Here is a 21,958-nt window from a genome sequence, read left to right as displayed (position 1 = left end):
GCTGGTTTCTACTGGTTCCAGTAAGAAATCCTGCTGGTTTCTACTGGTTCCAGTAAGAAATCCTGCTGGTTTCTACTGGTTCCAGTAAGAAATCCTGCTGGTTTCTACTGGTTTTCTACTGGTTTTGTTAAGATTTCTACTGGTTTTGTTGAGATTTCTACTGGTTCCAGTAAGAAATCCTGCTGGTTTCTACTGGTTTTGTTAAGATTTCTACTGGTTTTGTTGAGATTTCTACTGGTTCCAGTAAAAAAAATCCTGCTGGTTTCTACTGGTTTTCTACTGGTTTTGTTGAGATTTCTACTGGTTTTGTTGAGATTTCTACTGGTTTTGTTGAGATTTCTACTGGTTTTGTTGAGATTTCTACTGGTTCCAGTAAAAAAATCCTGCTGGTTTCTACTGGTTTTCTACTGGTTTTGTTAAGATTTCTACTGGTTTTGTTGAGATTTCTACTGGTTTCATTGAGAGTTTTCATTGGTCTTCACTGGATTCTACTGGTTTAAATCAAGCATTTCTACTGGTTTTTACTGCTTCCAATAAGAATTCTTACTGGTCTGCTACTGGTTCCAGTACAAATTTCCTACTGGTTTTCTACTGGTTTTATTTCACTTTCCATATTGAAACCAGTAGAAAATCGGTCTCCACTGAACCAGTACAAACCAGTAGAATTCTACTGGTTTTAGCTCTACTGGTTTCTATGGGAATTTCGACCTGGGTATGAAACAGTTTACATCCTGGAAAATTGGAGAGTGGAGAGTGATGTATTTATAGAGTACTGAAGTGATGATGTCATAGTCTTTTGTCATAGCCTGGGTTGGAGCCAGGTGCATGCATAAACAGTCGAGCCAAGTGAGGTTGTTCAGAACCAGTTTCCATGGCGGTGAATGACTATGACATCACTCTTTGGTACTCTATATAAACACAATCAAAGTGTGAAAATAAAGTGTGAACCTAGCATTCATGCCTTCTGCATATAGTGAAGAATTCACTGTGCAGAAATCTTCATCATGGGTGTTGCACTTCACATGGAATACAATGGATAAAATGGCGACAATATAGTGATCTCCATCTTTGTCCATGGTTTAAACCATGGACAAAGATTGTACCACCTTCGTGAATTTGGGCCTAAGAGTCTGTACATCTCATGGGATATTAGAATCATCTTAAGCTTTCAGTCTCTTGTCATGCCTTAGTAATGCTAATACCTACTGACCCAAGCCTGAATGCATGCAACCAGAAAGACAATAGCACAGTGTGGGGTCAATCTTTCACCCGAAATAGTACAGGAGGTGAGAATTAATGGGTGAATGAGTCAAGGAAGGGACAGCCTTCAAGTTCCTCTCATGCAGAAAAATCAATAGTATTCAGAGGCTTGGCGGGAGCACATGAAAATCACTTTCAGCTGAGGTGACACATGACTGCAAGAATTTTCACCCTGCAGGAAATAATAAGCTGAAAAGAAGACATGACGGAGGAAGAAAGAAAGGTATTGTGGAAAAAAAAACACAGATTGAGACAAGACAGAGAAAAGGGAAAGACACAATGGTGACTTGATGAAGACGATAAGATAGAAGAGTACAAGTTGTGCAAAGGTTTTAACAGTCCATACAATTTGAGACTTAGAAATCTGAATACAAAGACAATGACAATGTGGTAAAGGCATAACATTAACAAAGAGTACCTAGAACAGGATTACCAGGTACCTACAACAATATTTCTCATACAATCCATCAACATGTTTAAAGATAATATAAAGTTTTGGTACCTCAAAAGTTTCCCTGAGTTTCCTTGTCTTAGTTTGTGTTTCAGGTTAAAGTACCTTTCATATAACTAACACTGTGAGAATTACTCACCCCAAAGTGCTCTCATGTTTTAGTAATCATGAAATAATGGTTTCGTACCAGAGCAGAGCGGGCTCAGAAAAATTCGAACGAGCCGTTAGTTTGACTCGACGCGGAACCGCGACAATCAATATACACGTATTGTACGAAACCATCTATATACAGTAATCGAGAGAGCTGTTTTTTGTAGAGCTATCTCCTGCGAAGCCGTCGGCTCGGGGCCGCCCAGACCAGTGCCGTCGGCAGCGGGAGGGTCTCTTCTATTCGGTAGGCCGGGTTTCGGCCGTGCTCCTCCTCCGTGTCGACGTTGAAAGCGGCACAGAAAACAAAGAAAAACATAAGACAAACAACAACATGTAGCGATTGCGCCAGGCTCCTGACGCACACACGCACACGATGTATACATGTTATACAGCTGCTCGCGCCAGCTCGCAGGTTCAGGTCGCACACACACACACGATTGCCCAGCTAAGTAATTGCTCATAGAGAGCGTACGCACAGTAATTACATTGTGTACACGGGAGCTTGCATATTTCGCCATGCGACGGCTCAAATGAAAGCTTCGACTGCTCTTCTCAGTATTTTATTGCATTTTTGCACAACTACAGGGTCCTGTGTAGCTCGGATAGAGTTTGCTCTCAAATCGAGTGTCATTGTACTCAGACTCTTTAGGATGGCTTAATGTCTATTTTACTTGGACATGTTCGTCTCAGTCGTTGCCCTTCTATTTTGGGGATTGCATGCGCCGCTGCTGTATCAATGCATACAAGTAACACACGAGTCCATTCGAGCAGCCTGGGGCATCAGAATGTCGCTATAATCCAATTGGTGCATGCATTGCGGATCCAAAACTTCAACAGATCCACGGGCTGCCTCACAAAATTTGGGAATTAAGTTGTAACGTTAGCTCAAGTGACGGGCATGTCCTAAAATCATTGTGTTGGCCATTAACACTTTTTGTCTGTTGTACATGTTATGACACTCGTGAGAGTTGACTCGATGACTCGCTTGCATGGACTAGATATACATTCCTAAAACTAAGAAAAAAAAAAGGCGTTGGGGATAGCTGTACATGTCGGTTGTGTAAATGGAATGTGACGATGAAGGAAAGTGTCTTGAAACGTTATAATAAATTCCAAGCAAACAAAGCTCTCAGGAAATTTGCCTATCGCTCTCGATCCCTTCCTCCACTATCTTCCTCAATTTTTCTCTTTGTATTGGTAGAACTGAGCATTGGAATTATAGCGAGTGTACTTTTCATGGGAAAGCAAAACAACAACAACATCAATAACACTATAGAATTCCATGACTTAGGCCTACTCGGCACAAGATCACGTATACATTGTACGTGATTGCAGTGAATCAGTTTTGGACAGTTTACACAGGATATGTCTAAAGAAAACTCTTTCGTTAAGATAAGAGTAGAGCAACTTTTACCTGATGGAAAAAAGATATTTACATTCCTTATCGAATTCACTAATTCCCCCTTGATTCATCCCTATATATTTATATATATATATATATATATATATATATATATATATATATATATATATATATATTTATATATACATATACAGTTGAACCTCTCATATCCAGCCTCCCTTTATCCGGATCTCTCTATTATACGGACGCAATCTCGCAGTGATTTTTTAAAAATAATTACGGGAGGAAAGGGGGATTCCCAACTCCTTGAGAACTCCTACACAAACACACATGAATTACATATACTTGATACATTTCTTAATAATTATTTAGGTAAATCATCCCAAGAATTTATAAAAGAAAATGATTTCATTCTTGCAAACACAAACCTCTATTTTGGGGTCTGTTACTGAGCGTAACAATGAAAAGGTTGCAGTATACACATTACTACATGTGGTACTACAATGGGCTACATCAGTACATGTGTATGTATATGTACATGTATAAAGCATTGAGTCTCCCGTATCCGGCCAAATCCCTTATCCGGATGAGCCCCGGTCCCGACTTGTACGGATACGAGAGGTTCAACTGTATACATATATACCCCCACCCCATGATAAAAAGTCCCCTGGGCAGAAGAGGCACCATATAACGGGTAGATTTTTTTTTCAATGTTTAAAAATAAATATATCAAAAGCTATTTGAACCTCTCATCAAGTGAAGAGTACCTTTTACATGAATGAAAAAAAAAAGCTATTCACAATCCTTGACGAATTATCTTATTTCCTTCCCCGTTTTTTCCCCTTTATCAATGCGTCCAAACACCCAATGACTATGATCTCCCCCTCCCCAAATGATAATAATAACAGATAACTATAAAGGTGATTTATATTTAATGATAATAATCACAATAACAATAAGAAGGATAATGATAAAGGAACAGTCTGAAGCAGATACATGGATGGTTCTATGATCCATCAAACAAAGTTGGGTGTTAAAAACAAGCAAAGAGGAGGGAGCAAACGAAGGTGAAAGTATTTGATTTTTTTCTATTCTAATGCATAGGAAAAGAAATATCAATGAAAAAAAAACAAACAAATACACACCGTACAAGGCCTGAGAGCCGTGGAATTCCACAGGTGCCTGCTATGGAGGCACGTGCGCAGGGATGGGGGAGGGTAATTTCAAAGTAAAAATCTCCTCATTTCGACAGGAAGAATCTTTTGGCAGAATTTTCTGGGAATGTTATATCAAAGCGTTTTTAGCAGTTTTCCCCGAATTTTGGTTTTTGGTTTTGTTTATTTTATCCGGGGGTGGATATTTGTGTGTAAGTGTGTGTGTGTGTGTGTGTGTGTGCGCATGAGCGGGGAGGTGAGGGAAAACAAGACAATACGGTTGGATTTCAACGGGTGCTGCTAACCCCTCCAAACTCAAGTTCTGTGATAAAAGCAATTACGTGGTGGGTAGGGTGGAGGAGCACAATTTCATGAAGGAATGGGAAAATGTTTGTTTTATTTCATCAATAAAAATGTGGCAAATCAAATAAAAAAGAATAAAAGCCCTCTGACCCGTGGATTTCCACGGGTGCTGCTAGTTATTTCATGATTACTAAAACATGAGAGCACTTTGGGACGAGTAACTCTCATAGTGTTAATTATATGAAAGGTACTTTAACCTGAAACACAAACTAAGACAAGGAAGCTCAGGGAAACTTTTGAGGTACCAAAACTTTATATTATCTTTAACCAACAGTGTCTATAGACTTAACTTAACCCTTTCAATATCCCTGCAAAATTATGGTAGATCATATCACCTCTGTAACATCAAATCAATGGCCCTTAAAGTGTATCTGTACCCAGAAATTTATTTTTCTGACATTCTAGGTTATTGTACTGGTAATATCCCTATCAATTATAAGAGTGCAACGTTACTCACATACAGAGATATAGCAATATATAAAGAGAAATAGAGCAATCCCTAAAATGCCAAAAATTGCATATGCCTTGTTATAAAATGGGTTCAAGAATGTAGCCAATTGGAAGCGCTGAAATGAGTCTCGTGTGCGTGCATTAATTTTTACTATCATGCACGGCCTTGCAAAAAAGCGTAAAGTCACTGACGTCACAATGTTTACACTAGCAGTGCGCACTTAATCAGTTGTTACAAGTGCGTCGCGCGCTACCATATGCGCTGTCAATCCTGTAAACAACTTCTCGTTCGGGCTGCCAGCCGGCCTTTCTTGTGCACAACAATCATGTGGCGTACGTATACGCTTATACGTACAGTACTTACATGAGCGGGATTTCCGAGTGCGACGTGCGTAAATGTTTGGGACGAACATCCTCGGACGTCTTGACCCACAAAGGTACGTGAAAAACGCTGACAAATGCTGTTAGTTTTCGAATTTTCGACCCATTTTATAAAACAAATGATGCACAGGATTATTTCACTCTATCCTGTGCATCATTTGTATAATCTAAGAGTAGTCGCCTGGCGTTATCGACTGCATTCGATTGCGTAGTTTGATAATTTTTTGTATGATCAGTGTACTACGATACTAGTGTTCTCAAAACACGCAAACACACGCAAATCTTCATGTATGCAGCTAGGTTGGTGCTGCCACGCCGCGCCGCCGGGCCTCCAAATTTAAATTTTAGGGTACAGATTCCCTTTAAATCAAAGATTGTAACTTATTCTGATATTGAAGAAAGCAGTCTTACTTCATACTTTATGGCAAACATACAGTGTATCATGCATAAGGAAGCAAACACCAGCATCACACACTAATCCATTACTGAAAAAATACAAGCAAAAATCTACATTAAAAAAGTATCTGTCGAACAAAAACATATTACCTGAATCTGCCAGTAAGATTCAAGAAGAGTTTCTCACATTCTGATAACACCAATCTGTTCCTAAACATTTATTTTGGAGATTAGGACGGTGTGCAAACAGATAGTATTCTTTTGTATACAATATACAAAGTACACATAACCTGTTGTGTTACCGAAATCCTTCTTGAAACTGCCGTCAACACAATAGAAATGTTAACTTTGGGAAAGTACCCTCAAGTCGGGTATTGTTGATAAAATTCAGTTTTATACTGCATTACCGTAAAGTTCCGTGTATAAGACGCACCCGTGTATAAGACGCACCCCTAATTTCGGACCTAAAATTAAAAAAAAACAAAAAAAACACGAAAATGTCCACACAAATATTGCGTGTGTCATACATATTATTTCAGCTCAAAATTTCCATAGAATGCAGCATGTATTTGCTCTATTTTTCGTTTCCTTTTATATTTTCTTTTAACGGTATTCATCGGACATCAACAAAATATGGAAGACGCAAAATGCGAGACTTGTCTCGGTACTCACTTGCTATTGTTTCGCCTTTAAATCATGGTACATGTGTCATGCATATCGTACTCATGAGTGTACAGTACGATCTTTGCTGTCATACATAGCAGAGGGTGTCTCGCTTATTGACGCATGTCAGACTGGAAGGTTCATTACGAAAGATAAGAAAAACATCAACAAGTGTAGCAGAGGGATCATACGGCAAGACGTACGGTAATTACACTCATGCACATGTTACCAGTAACATGTGTGTCTCTTGTACCATGCTTGTATGCACAGTGCTAGCCTTTTGCAAAAGGCAGCTCGCTATAATTTCAGCACACGCTCACAGAGAGCAATGGACTTGCACACACAGCGCGCAACGGGCAAGCGCGCTTCGATCCGATCGCTGTGTGCACGCGAGTCCATTGCAAAAGCCTCTCTGCAGCTGCTGCCTTTGCCAAAGGCTTGCATGCTAGCTAGCTAGCTAGCTACAGTGTAGCTATGGTATCCTAGCTGGCTTCGCACTCGTGAAATAAAGAGCAAACGAACGACATGGATATGCATGCATGCTTCACACATCGTTCATATTTACGGTGACATAGTGTCGATCCTACTCCGTATTTTACAGCTTTTGTCTATGGCCATATTGATACTAGTGCACATTGATAAGTTTTACGGTATCGGTAATTTAGTAATGATACCTGTACATCGCGTATTCCAGCTACTAGGTTGGCTGTTGGTAGCTTGGTAGACCGACATCGGTAGCATGTACAGCAGTGCTGTTACAGCTCTTGTCTATGGCCAGATTGATACATCGTTACTGCACAAGGCCGATGTAAGTTTATCTCGTATTTGCAGCTTTTGTGTGTGTCCAGATTGAAAGATCGCTCTTTTATCCGCAAGTTTTAGTGATTGCTTACCTTCCAAACGTCGATGGGCATACATGGCCCCAAGTTGGCCTTATAAAATTGGGTGTACATGACAGATTTTTTTTCCGTGATTCGACTGTACCCGTGTATACGACGCACCCCCGATTTTCAACGTTTTCCGACGAAAAAATAGTGCGTCTTATACACGGAACTTTACGGTAATTCTCTTACCCGAGACTAAGAGTGCCAAATGATATGAAAACAAAATTGTCCTAGTCAGTGCCCTTTTGTGAACATTGTGATACCGATAAGTCATAATTGTAATACCTGGGCAGTCCTCTTTAAAGGACAAGTTCACCTTCATAGACATGTGGATTGAGTGAATGCAACAATATTAGTAGAACACATCAGTGAAAGTTTGAGGAAAATCCGACAGTACGTTCAAAAGTTATCAATCTTTTAAGTATCTGCGCAATTACTGCTAGATGAGAAGACTACTACAGTGTGTGATGTCACATGCGTACAACGATATAATGAAAATAAAAAGAGAATTTCACAAAATTTTACTTTTCGAATAAAGTGCACATTTCTTGGACTTGTTACTGATATATGTTAAGGATAATATCATTCCCCTTGTCTTCTGAAAGAGAGAAGTCGAGTGTTCTTTTGTTATGCGGGAAAAGTGAAAATAAGGTGAATTTTCTTCATACTTTCTTTATACTGTTGTACTCATGTCACATCACAAGCTATAGTAGTCTTCTCATCCAGCCATGACTGAGCAGAAACTTTAAAAATTCATAACTTTTGAACGGATTGTTGGATTTTCCTCAAACTCTCACTGATGTGTTCTACTAATATTGCTGTATTCACTCAACCCACATGTCTACGAAGGTGAACTTGTCCTTTACATTTTTTTAAGTCTAAAACATTGATAAGCTTATTCAAAGTTGATTTCACGCTGAGCAGTTCTAGATATTGATTAATGAAAGACAAATGCCGTTCCCAGGTCCACATTCAATAACAACATCAATATTGTTCCCTGTCAGCAAATATGGGTGTGCCCAGTAACATCTGTTAACCTTGAGGCACTTGCCAAGCTTTTTCAGCAGCATATCGTAATTCATCTAAACATGATCTACATTAAAGTTAGGAAGCCCACTCAGGTGTAGTAATTTGTGCCTCAGTGGGGGTGGGGGGTGGGGGAATAGGCAATCTGTATTCACTGCTAACTACAATGCAGCTTCCAGGCATCTGTACCAATTGGCTAAGAAAACTAAAGAAGGTTGCTAATAGACAAACAGAGCACAATAAGGGTTATCCTCAGAGATGACACGTCACTGCCATTTGCTGCTTGTTGTACCTTCATGTTTCTGGCAAACTCGGAGGACCAGTGATACATGTAGACCATGCAGAAATTTGAAGCTTTGACACATAATCCCAACTGGACGGTTTTGACAATTTAATCACAAACATTCATTTTCTCATATAAGATGTATTCCTTTTTAAAGCCTGTATTCTCTGAATTGGTACGTGTAGTACTATTACAATGTAAACTGACTTTATTGCTCAATACCAATTAGGGTTGCACTTGCTACATTTCTGACGAATATATCATGTGCGAAATACCAGTTTTATTAATCACAACTAAATTAATATGGCATAGTTACTTACAGAATATTAAGTCTCTATGAACATGTGGACCTACACCATGCAGGATTACAATTTACAGTGAAAATTTGAGAAAAACCAGTTCCACAGTTATGCATTTTCAAAGTTGCAACTCATTCTATGTGCTGCTCTAGAACCTTCAAAAATTTAGAGATGTCACACAAAAACAAAAATATTCAGAAATTACAAAGAGAATGTCACTGATTTTTCTAGGACATCGTAAGAGCACTGGTCAAGCTCCTCCAGAAGGCACAAGAAAAACATACAGTATATTCCTAACAAGTTAAGAGAATGTGTACTTTTCATTAAAGTTCAAAGTTTCAAGATTTTTGACTCAATAATCACCCCATTGGTTATGAAAGTTAAAAAAAAAAAAAAAAACTGATTTGCAATTATGACACAAAGTGATTGTATCAGATGCAACCACTCTCTTCAGAAATAATTTTCTTTGTTTTGTATTGTTCATTCACGGACCTTGTTTTCAATACTTTTCCCTCTGTATGAGTTTTAATGATGTACAAAATAAATGATAATACGGTAATTTCAGTATATTCATAAAGCCACCCTATTCTACATATATTAAATTATTAAACTGTCATAATTTGTGAAATTCTACAATGTATCCATTATATGTCAATAATCTCTGGGTCCACATATATTTGTGGAAACTTCAATTTTTTTAAAACAATTTTTTCAAACTTTAACATTCCATGATATGATGGAGATTCAAAACTAAATCATGTATTAGCTGCAAGGATCTATCAAATTATCACTAAAAGAAGACTCTTGCAAAAGCACTCAAACAGTAAAACCGATCTATGTGTAGACAGATTAAACTTCCACTCCATGCCACATACATTCTGGTTTAAGATTCTTTTGTTCTTGACCATAATTCCTCTGTTGTAAAACATTTCAGTTTTTCTGCAGATCATGCTTGCCAATCTTGTTTGCTTGACAATGACTTTTGCATGTGAAATGCTAAAGATTTTATATACATGAAGATGCATTAATTGCATTATATGTTTTACATAGCCACTTTCTCTGTGCTGAAGACCATCCAGGATATGACATTCCCACATGTAGATGTATCTACCACTCCTTCACTAACATTGGGCTATATTCATGTAAGATAGCTACAGGGTTAGGGACACAGACTGTAAACATGAGGCCTGCACGCTTCAAGTCCTGAGGAGCACACTGCTTTATTATCAGGCTGACCTGCACTCAGCAAAACTCAACATCATGAACATGATCTGCATAAACTGTATTTACATATTTACATATTTAAATGAACTAAGAGGACCAATGGGAATAACAGGAATGGTAGGGACCAACTAAAATGAAAGAACCCTTTTCATGAAGACAACCAATGAAAACACACCGGATGAAGGTGGCTACAAGCTGGGGGGAGAACTGCAGACATGGAATGATACTGTAAAACAAGGAATTTTCGCGTGCATTTTAATTTCGCGAATTTCGCGAGGGCCAAGATTCGCGAAATTAAAATGCACGCGAAAGTTCTTATCTACACTATATGCATTGAATGCCAGTGGCAGTTCGCGAAAATTTCATGCCGCAAAAAAGGCCGTCGGCTCCAATTCGCAAAAAATTCATGCCGCGAATATATCATGTTTTACAGTAAACAAAAGGATCAGATGTGACAACAAGCAAGGGTGATAACTGTAAACATGAATGGGGAAGGAATAACATGGATGGGGAAGGAATGAGAATGGTGAGACAGAAATAGAATACAGGTTAATGAGATGTGGGACTGTCTGAAAACCTAGCCAAACCGAGATACATGTACATAACAAACTTATACTGGAAAGAAGGAGATAGGCTTTGCTGTCTCACATAAACATTGTATATTTGATACGAACAAAGTACGGTAGAATCTCATGTAAGGTAGTCATGGATTTGTGACTGAGACTAGATGGCTAATTGTAAAGTCCGGACAGGATACTGGCTTTGTAACACTCAAATAATCATACTTCCAAGTTCATGACCAATGCCATCTCATTATGTGCAAATTGTGTGTGTGTGTGTGTGTGTGTGTGTGTGTGTGTGTGTGTGTGTGTGTGAGTGTGTGTCTTCCCCCTTGCATTTTGATACTTGAATGGAACCATCTTTAAGCTGTTCAGCTGGCACTTTTGCTTGTCAAAACATACCCTTCCTTTTGTCGCCATGTTACTCCTATTTGCCTTCTTCAAATTGACTTTGCAGGAGAACCAATATTTCTTGTATCATCGTTACATTGTAACCATGAGCCAAGCACTGCACACTGCCTTTTCCCATGATTTTCTTCTTTTTTTTTTTTTTTTGGGGGGGGGGGGGACACAGCCATTTGAAACCATCTCGCTATGAATCCATGGCTTCTGTTTATTAATAGGATGCATTGATGGACAACCAATGTTGGCTTTGATCTATGGGTTTCATCAGAGAAAACTAAAATAACAACCCCCTCCCCTCCTCCCCCCCCCCCAAAAAAAAAAAAAAAACACAAAAAAAACAGCCATTCAAGGCACTGTCATGAAGAAGAAGGCTGATATTTACTCTGAAAAACACAGAAATCTACTATCAAGTAGTTCTTTTTTTTTGGGGGGGGGGTTGTTAAAACTGCGAAATTATGACGAAAAGTTATCACAGTAAGGCAAGACCATATACTCACAAAGAAAAGAATGGAGGAATGGAAAAAAAAAATAATTTCAGTTAAACAAGACCTCACAGTCACAATCTTCTGTAACATATTCACTACTGTCTGACAAGGGAAAAAATCCCACCTAAATATTTACAAGGCCTTTAAAAAACAGCAAACGTTTGTTTTGGCTTGTACTGCCTGCCCCTTTAAGTACATTCATGTTAGTAAAATTAACATGATGACTGTGAGACCACACAACATACTGTAAGAAATGGTGACATTACCTGTAATCTCTATATCACAACTAGATAATTATTGTAACACAATATGAGTCCAAAACACATGGGTTTCCTTTTTCAGTTTTTTTTTTTTTTTTTTTTTTTTTTTTTGGGGGGGGGGGGGAGGGCTTGTGTTTTTTGTGACTGTATTGTCATAGATTTGAGCCCCGTTTTAGAAAAGCCTTTCAAACCTGAGTGACCGCGACAATGTCCAGACAATCTTTTTTCTACCTTGCCTGTTATGGCACTCCATGCAAAATGTTGCTCGGATGTTGTTGCAGTAACTTTTGCCAAATTCTACCGTACGCCAGTTTGGGTAATTACCCCAACATTACCGCAACTATGCCCTGACAATTCTTCTGTTAAAACGCTCTCACGATAGCATTCCGCTGATACACTCAACATGCATGCCCAACAGTCCAGACAGCGCGCCCCGATCACAAGCATAGATTGTAACCACTGATCTATGGGGTTGGGATCAGACACACACACTGGGTTCGGGCGGCGGGATAGTCACATCTGGTGTCTGTCAGTGGACAAACACCCTTCGTGCATGAATCGATGGGTTGTTATGGAAACATACCAGGAGAAGGTTTTTGGCGTGTGTTTAGAAGATGGTACCCCTCGCTCTCTCCTGCGGTTTTACTGACCGAGGCAAAGAATTTTGTTCTCCAGACGTACTGACAATGTCAGGGTAATGTCTATTAAAACATGTTGTTAAGACTTAAAGTGCATTTATCAACTCTTTTTTTCAGCAGGAACAGGTTTTCCAAATGGCTTTCACAGATTTTTTTTTAGATGATAAACACAAAGCTGTTTTGATTATGGGTTCAGAAAGCCTTTTTGAAAACCACAAATTTGTGCTTTCCGAAACAGGTTTCAGCCAGAAACTTGTTTCTAGAAGCAAGATAAATGCAAAGCTGTTTTGAAACGACTTTGGAAACCATGTGTTTCTGGTTTCTGAAAAAATGTATGTCATGCCAAGTACATACGTACACATCACACACAGCACAACACGTAATAAGCATGCGCCGTATATGACCCCTTCTCCTCAGGTTAAATGGCGCAATGCAGCTGCGCAGTGACAAGGCCAGTTTTCGTGTTGGCAATGAGTTGATAAATGCAACTTATTTTGGAAGGCATTTGTAAAGGCTTTTGGAAACGACTTTTTATAGTGGGTATGGAAAGCCGTTTCAAACTGGGGAGAGATGATAAACCCAGCCTGGGATATAGTCGTGACTCCATTGTTATAAATTAAGACTTCGATGCACTAGGCGTTTTCACATCAGCCCGATGTTTCGAAATAGCGCGCTATTTTCTGACTTGGGAAATTTTCCCGATAGCGAAATAGCCCGCTATTTGATAATGTGAACACAAATTAACACGCTAATTGTATCGCTCTGATCGAGAAAATTTATCGAGTCCAACTCGGGAAATTTCTGAAATAGCGGGATAGTAGCGCGCTATTTGATAATGTGAAAACGACTCGAGAAATTAGCGCGATGCATCTATTATGCCTAGCATGTGTGACCCGATTGATCGAGGCAAACTGCACACAAATCACGAGGAATTTTTGAGAGGGCACACACATTACTTATGCTGTTTGCACATACTCAGCTGTTGAATTAGCTTGACAAAAATTCGGGCTGATTCTCTTCGGGCTGATGTGAATAAAAAATGAAATAGCGCGCTAACTCGCAATCGCGAAAAATATCTCGAGTTTGGATTTTTATCGGGCTGATGTGAAAGTGCCTAGTGTTACTTAAAGCTTGAACGTCATGATCACGGGTCACATAAATTAAAACACAATGCTACAACACATGCCATACATACCGTTCATAACCAACTTTGGCACTCATGGACAATAGTATTCACAGATCATTCCAAGACAACACTAATTGCAATACAATGGGTGTTCCCATTCACAAAAAAAAACAATCTCACCTGCAAGTAGGCCACATCCTTGACTTTAAACTCTGACCCCAGCATCCTAAATCCATCTGCGACATTGTTTAGAAGCTGGACTGCTGACAGCAACACTGTAAGACAGAAAGAATTACAACAATTACTACCAAGTGACATCCTTGGGTTACAAGACAATGGCATGCATCCTGACAGGCCACTAACTCAATTACAGATCATGTGATACAGTGGCTATGCCAATTTTATAGAGCACTGAAATGAATTCCAATTCATCTTCAGGTTGACCTACACAAATAGAATAAATAGACAATAGAATCATATGAAGAAATGGCAGAAATTGCATTAACGTCATATGTGACATCAAAATATAGGAAATTCTACGTTTTTCTTTTTTCTTTTTTTGAATGCATTGGTTAAAACCACATACATGTACATGCAATCTGGACAAGGTAATAATGTTACAACATCACACATCTCCCACTGACTTGCACACAAATCTTCATCAAATTTGCATAATATATATATTTTTTTCCTCTGAAATTTCAGACCAAAACTGCACAGTTGTATTCCTGATCCTCATTTCAAACTATTCAAGTATTGTAATTATCTATCTATATTTCTGTGACCTTTGTGGAGGATGGGGATGTAGTTTTTTAGTTTATGAGGAAAAAGATGGTTTTTGTAGTGTTTTGTAATAAAAAAGACCTATAACAGAGTTGAGACAATAATGTTATCCTTTCATGTACATTGTAATTTGCATGTATGAATAAAACTTAAGACAAAGACACATTATTTACTGTTGTAATAGATTTCAAGTCATTTAGAGAAAGGTACAATGTGACAGCTGAACAAATGCTGGTACAATCATTCATTTTAAAGCCATTGATCCTCTTTAAATCCATTCAAGACACTGTAGGCATAAAATACCTGAGAATGAGAACTTCATGAGTTTTCAAAGGCATTAATCCTCTTTATTGTATTTGTAAGTAATTAAGTATTATTGCCATATTTTACAGCAAATGTGTCCATCCCATTCTCATGAATATCACACAAATTTCCACTTTAATATAAATATGTGTAGCATGGTGAGAAGTACAAATGAGTAGTAGGTGTAGCTAGATATCAGTGCTCAGGTATTTTATTGGATAAGCCTCCTGTTCCTTTCAAGGGACCTTCATCAGGGCTGCATTAACAAAAGGAAATGACTCACTCAGCTTAGAACAATATATATGGGTAGGAGGAGGATATGTGTGGTACATTTAAAACTCTGCACTTAAATCAGTTTAAGAGAGGAACATGATGTTTGGGTATAGATGATAATGATCTATATTAATGACATGCAATCAGTGCCATATCCAAACATTGTTACCTCCGCCAAGGGAGGAGGTTTTGTTTTCGTTACCGTTGGTTTGTTTGTTAGTTAGTTCGTTCGTTTGTCTGTGTGCAAAATAACTCAAAAAGTAGTTAATGGATTGGGATGAAATTTGCAAGAAAGGTTAAAAATGACACAAGTAACAAATGATTAACTTTTGGTAGTGATCCAAGAATTTTTGTGGAATTTATGAAGGATTTTTGATGTTTTGGCATGTAGGGTCAATGAACTATAGGAGTTCAGGCCGAGCGTAATTGAGGTCTGCATGCGCGCACTAAAGTGCGTGATCCACTTTCTGCTAGGGCGAGGAGCGCCGCGCAGTTGAGGTCAATGAGGGTTTATGGCGTAACAAAGGCTTCTATAATGGGAAATCAGGCAATTTTTCAGCATGTAGAGCCTTTGGGTGGAAATCACTGATCTCTATGGAAGAGCCCAAAGAGCTTTCCCCAGTGGTGGAGAGGAGAAAATCTCTTTGGGAAGAACAAGATCACTGGCGGAAAGTAACTGCTTGGCGGAGGTCTGCGCTCTCAGAGTGTTTTTCTAGTTTCTCTCTAAAAGTAACTCAAGTGCAAAATTATAAATGGCCAATATTATATAGTTACTATGAAACTCCTATCTGTTGGTACAGGTATCTACTTGTTTTAAGCAGAGTGATATTGTAAAGGGGTCATTTTCTTTTGTATTTTAATGCAGCCCTACTGATGAAGGTCGATTAAACTGATCGAAAGCTTGGCTAATATGTTGCTAAAATCAAGCTTTGCCTACTGTTCCTTCCTACTGCTCACTGTTATATGCCTAGTATGAAGAAATTGTACAGGTCCTTCCTTGTACAATATCTATGTATGATATATAAACACATATAGACAGATACACGGAAGTCACTGGCAGACTGCAAAACATGGAAAACATGTTTCCAGGATGAGAATGGTTCCAAGTTAAAACTCTGAAATGAATTACAGTTACTGTCTCATCACCATTCTGATTCACAATTAAGCTGTATAATGATAATGTCACTTCTGTATAGCATTGACATAATCTGATACCCCTAAATTTGTGTCTGAGACAAAAGTAGTTGTCGTGGTAACCTTATCACCCCTACTCCCTCGCCAGCTGCAACACAAAGCATGCTAGTACCAATGGCAGACGCACATGCAGTATAGCAGTCTTGCGACATAGAGTAAATACTCTTGTTTGTGACAGAGTGCCTATGTGTAGGAGGGGCAGTTTCAGTCATCAATAAAACAGCTAATGAACATCATGTGTGCATAGTCCCACTTCTAGAACACGAGCAGGAGTTACTTGCAAGTGATATGGAAAGTGACACCTGATTGGGCCTTTTCATCAATTAATAAAACAGTCCCTGCCACAAATAGGCACCCTTTACAAGGCCTGCTGCAAACAGGAGTATTTACTCTAAACAATTTCCAGTTCATGGATCACTGAATTTAGCCTAAAGCTAGAATAAAGATACTACTGGTATTTATTCTGACGTTAGCTTGGATCAAAGCTGACCTAAACTACCTCTCGAGAGCGGGCTAACTTTAGCTCAGCCTAAATATTTTTTACCTTTTATACTGATTGTGAGCTCGATCACTTCAGGTCTGAGCTAACTTTCAGTATAAAATCAGACTTTATGGACACTGTTGTGATTTAAACAGGAACCTTTCTCATGCTTTGACACAAAAAACAAGACTTGATATGTGGCAAGGGTCAAACACCATTCATTATATGCCTTCATATAAGGACTAATAGTACATAAATTTGTTTGTACAGCAACTACTACTCTGCCAAATTGTAACATGTATTACTTTAAAGACAACTTAATGCTGGAATTCACATTGAAATTCCACGTGGCACGTGCCATTCTTTTCTTCTGAAACGTAGTCCTAAAGCTATCTCCACCCCTGTAAATATGTATTTGATTCTAGGTTTAATAGTTCAATGTATTGCATTGCCACCCTCTAAGTACATACATCTGTGTTTTGATAACTAACAGATATATGCCAGAATGGTTGCTCACAGCTCAAATTGTGACGTACATACACGCAAGACTGAGTAATGTAAATAATACGCAAATTGACAACCCCGCCCTAGCCTTGAATCTCACCACTATTGACAGACTATAGTCAGGGAAACTGGGTGTTGTTGTGTCTATTGTGCATTCAGTAAAAGCTTTGTCAAATAAATTATCAAATTTCTCACGCGAGTTTTTCAAATATACATGTGTGTGTATGTCTGTATGGAACTAAGCTGTTTCCATCGATTTGGGAGTTTTTTCAGCACAAAATGGTTTCTCTGCTCTGAAAATACTGACCTTTACACTGAGTTTGACACTGCTTCCTATCCATGGCTAATCTCAAGATATACACACAAAAAGTGGAAACAACAAACATGAATCCTGGCATCTTAATACCAGAGAATTCTACCCGGTCATGACAAAGTTAAGTTAAATAAAAGTATTCATGAAGAGAAATTATCAATGTGCTCTATTTCCACTCTGTGTTATTGTGGGAAATATTGTGCTTGGATTATTACTTGCTCTTTGGCCAATTTTGGAAAAACTTACTAGTTTCAAAGATTTACAGGACAATGCACAGACACTGAAGCTGCCCAAGACAGATGAATACACAACAAATCTGTGGCATTATACATAATTCAGAGAGCTAATTAGGCAAAATACTCTCAATTTTTTAGGAAGACGAGTCAGTCACGAGAAAGATTATAAATTGATTCCCCTTGCTATCTCACTACAGTTTTACTGTCTAATACATGTGTGTATGTGATCTTGAATGGGAGCACATTTAAAGGACCTTGTCTCTGTTTAGTCAACAAACTGATGTTAATTGTTATTCATCCAGATGAAGCGTAACCTCCAAATTCCTATGAATCAATGAATCAGAAATATAGATCTAAATATACGTCATGCGACCTTTTACTGATTCACAATCAGCTTCTTCGGGCATCCTTCAGTGGAAGAATGGTCCTTACATGCATGAAATTGTGCAGGAAGTTCACACAATGATGCACTTACAGTGCACAAAAGACACAAGACCTGGAGGATATTGAACAATTCCATCATGTGCATATCTCTAGTATCATTTCAGTTTTTAGTGCGAGTTATCTGCCATTTGCCTTTCAGGTAATCCTAATTGTTATGTTTTGTTCACCAGTAAGTCTGATGTCCTAAAGTTACCTGTCATCAAAATGAAGATATTGTAACCCTGTTTATCAGCATTGAATCACAATGGCCTTCCTGTGGGACTGTCATATTGTTACTCCTGAGCAGGGAGGTGGAAGAAAGATGGAGTGTGCTCTTTTGAGTTTCCTTTGAAGTCATGCGTGGCCCCGACAGCGTTTTTTTCCCCCTCCCGTAATCCCATTACTCATGCTCGGCGCACTGCAAGTCGTAAATCTTGTGGCGGAAACTCACGACGCGAAATGCATTGTGGTCGGGGAATAAAATGGCGTCCTACGGTGTGAGCACAGAACTCTATGTGTAAGCAGTGGTGGTGGTTCTGGCGATCGTGATTTTGACGGAGACGAGTTTGTTGAGGAGGAATTGCTTCTTTAGCAAATTCAAAATCACATTGACACAGCAACTTAACGAAATTTGATTTACAATTGAAACTGAAACTCAGAAAGTTAGTTGGGCCTTGGCTTGGAAATTGGAGGCCAAGGCAAAGGCAAGGCTCAGGACACTGTTTAATAGCGCAGCGTCACCTCCACTCCTCAGGTATGCTGCCTAGCAAAAGCATACCTAACGTTAGTCCTAGCTAGTAGACTCTAGTATTTCACAAACTAGAATCTAACCACTGTTAAAGATAATAAAAAGTTTTGGTACCTCAAAAGTGTCCTTGAATTTCCTTGTCTTAGTTTGTGTTTCAGGTTAAAGTACCTTTCATATAACTAACACTGTGAGACTTACTCGCCCCAAAGTGCTCTCATGTCTTAGTAATCATGCAATTAACTGCGATCAGCAGCCCCATACGCATAGCGACCAGCAGTCCCATACGCATAGCGTAATCGGGCTTCGCATTGTAGCATTCAGGATCATGACAGATTTAGTATCGCAGGGTAAATGTCAACTTAAAATCCCATAAATTCTTCAATTTGAAGACTTACCAATTAACTTGAAGTATTGAAAACAGGCTTCGGGCAACGTTTGGTTCTGCCTATAGTCCCTTTCTGTTCGAATTGATGACTGAATGTGACTCGGTCGACAGGACCTTAGGAGAGCTACATACAGTACACTGAATACTGCAGCCAGTGCATGCGAACAATCACATGCACACAAATTTCAAATCCATGAACGGATAAGATGTTTGTGTGCGCATGCGCTGGCCATGGTATCCAGTGTATGTAGCTCTCCCAAGGTCCTCTCGACCGAGTCACATTCAGTCATCAATTCGAACAGAAAGGGACTATTGGCAGAACCAAACGTTGTTCGAAGCCTGTTTTCAATACTTCAACCTAATTGGTAAGTCTTCAAATCGAAGAAATTTTTGGATTTTAAGTTGACATTTACCCGCGATACTAATTCTGTCATGATCCTGAATGCTACAATGCGAAGCCCCATTACGCTATGCGTATGGGGCTGCTGGTCGCAGTTAGCTATGCGTACAATGGGCTGCACGCTGCTGGTCGCAGTCAGTGGTTTCGTACAATATTTTATCGACGCTGGACAGCGTCGGCTCTGGTACGAAACCATTATTGCATGATTACTAAGACATGAGAGCACTTTGGGGCGAGTAATTCTCACAGACAACATACTTTAACCTGAAACACAAACCAAGACAAGGAAATTCAGGGAAGCTTTTGAGGTACCAAAACTTTTTATTATCTTTAAACGTTAGATTCTACTAGCTCCAGAGGTGTACTCTACTACTTTTTAATTCAATTTTTTGTAACGTTAGCATGGGGTAGAGTCAAGCCGATTACCGGTATTTACCGATGAATGATCGAGGGAGAGTGAGGCGAAACGCTGTATACTAAGCTCTGTTTCCCCCCTAAAATATACTTACAGCATCATACATCTAGGCTTTTGTAGATATCATCTTTAATTCTCTACGGAAAATTATTATAATAAAGGCTGATATGTCTAATTTACACTTTTTAACACTCAACTTTCCATTCCAATATGTATTTACTAGTAACTCAAATTCACCGAAACAACGGCAACGAACGCTGTCCCGACGCCTACGCGGGGCGGCCCTACAACAACCCGACGAGTACGCTGAAAAGCCCCAGCTCGCTCGGGTGCAGACGAAAAAAATCCCGCTTCGGTCTCTATGAAGCACTACTTTTACACTCGAACTGTTTGAAAACACGCTCGAACACGCTCATGTAACTTATATTATTTTGAAGATAAAGGTCAGGCCTACCTCTCTAACTATAAAAAAAATGCGGAATGTGCGGAATTTCTCATAATCGATACAGAAACAATATGATGACATCTCTAGCGCACAAAACTAACTGCTCAGTAACTCCGTCGTTTGTGTACCGATTTCGCTGGTTCAAACGGCAATCTCCTCAGCACAGTCTGCTGAACCAGCGAAAGGTATAGACATACCACGCTACCCAATTTTTGAGCCATAAGTTGTAGATTTCGAAGGGGGACGTCTTTCACTGAATGTAATAGACTGCCAAAATGTTGAATATGACGTCATTTTGTCGGTGCCACGCATCGCTTCAAAGCCCGATTTTTACGAGCGTGTGTTTATGGAAGGCCTGGAAAGGAGATCATGTTGCGTCACTCTAGTGCGCCGGAGGGTGATGGGTGGACCGATAAGGCCAGATTTTGACATATTTATCACAGAATGAGGGTTGGATTTCAAGACGTAATCGGTGTAAGACCACTTGATTTTTTTCTCTGAGGGAAGCTCTCAGAGTGCCATCTCCATTTCTTCCACCTCCCTGTCCTGAGTGAGCTTGTTTCACAGCTTGTTTGCATTTGTCTCTCACTTCGTTACACCCAAACTTAAAGGGAAAATTCATTCAACTGCAGAATGATTTTTAAAGATTGAGTTTCTTCTGTTTTCAATTCTTCACATTTTAACGTGTGTGAAGATCAGTGGGAGACACGTGAGGCAATGACTGTACACGTATATGCCATATATTTTGCAAGATGGGGACTATTATAAGAATCTACCAAGATGGGAAATTATTCACTCTGACCTTGACATGAATGTGACATGCATACATACATGTCTCCCTACATTCATGTACTTGAGAGTAGCAAATTTAACCACTCGCAAAATTGTCAGAAGTCCTGATTCACACAAAAAAAGTAGGCTCGCCAAAAATATGGCGTGTACAGTACAGTAATTGTGATCAATATTGAAATTACTCTTTGTCGGATGTAACTAAAACTTCCGTGGCTCTGCTTTTTCAAATTTGCTGCAATATTTCAAAATCAACTTACCCAGCAAATGCTTCTTCTAGGACCCCGTTTACAGTGCGAGGCTGGCCGCGGCTCGGCCATGGCTGAGCCCGCCTTCATTTCAGTGTAAACGCGCAAAAGGCCAAATGCGAGGCCAAAATTGGCCACGCATTTGGCCACGCTCTGAAGGTGGTCTCGGCCGCGGCCAAGCCCGGCCTTTTTTCAGT

The 21,958-nt window shown here is 39.3% G+C and overlaps 1 protein-coding gene across 1 annotated transcript in view; it reads right to left on the bottom strand.

Moving 5' to 3' along the window:
• The window catches only part of LOC139725068 (anaphase-promoting complex subunit 5-like), a 104,497-nt gene that overhangs the window by 41,293 nt on the left and 41,246 nt on the right, over positions 1–21,958 (bottom strand). Inside the window, exon 16 of the mRNA XM_071636156.1 lies at positions 14,002–14,096. Coding sequence (XP_071492257.1) covers positions 14,002–14,096 — 95 coding nt within the window. The remainder of the gene's footprint in view (positions 1–14,001; positions 14,097–21,958) is intronic.

The sequence above is a fragment of the Diadema antillarum genome, unplaced genomic scaffold (assembly GCF_040938485.1).
Source record: "Diadema antillarum isolate AM-2024a unplaced genomic scaffold, OU_Dant_1.0 seq00000014_RagTag, whole genome shotgun sequence".
Taxonomy (NCBI): Eukaryota; Metazoa; Echinodermata; class Echinoidea; order Diadematoida; family Diadematidae; genus Diadema; species Diadema antillarum.
This window is presented reverse-complemented; position numbering and strand designations above follow the sequence as displayed.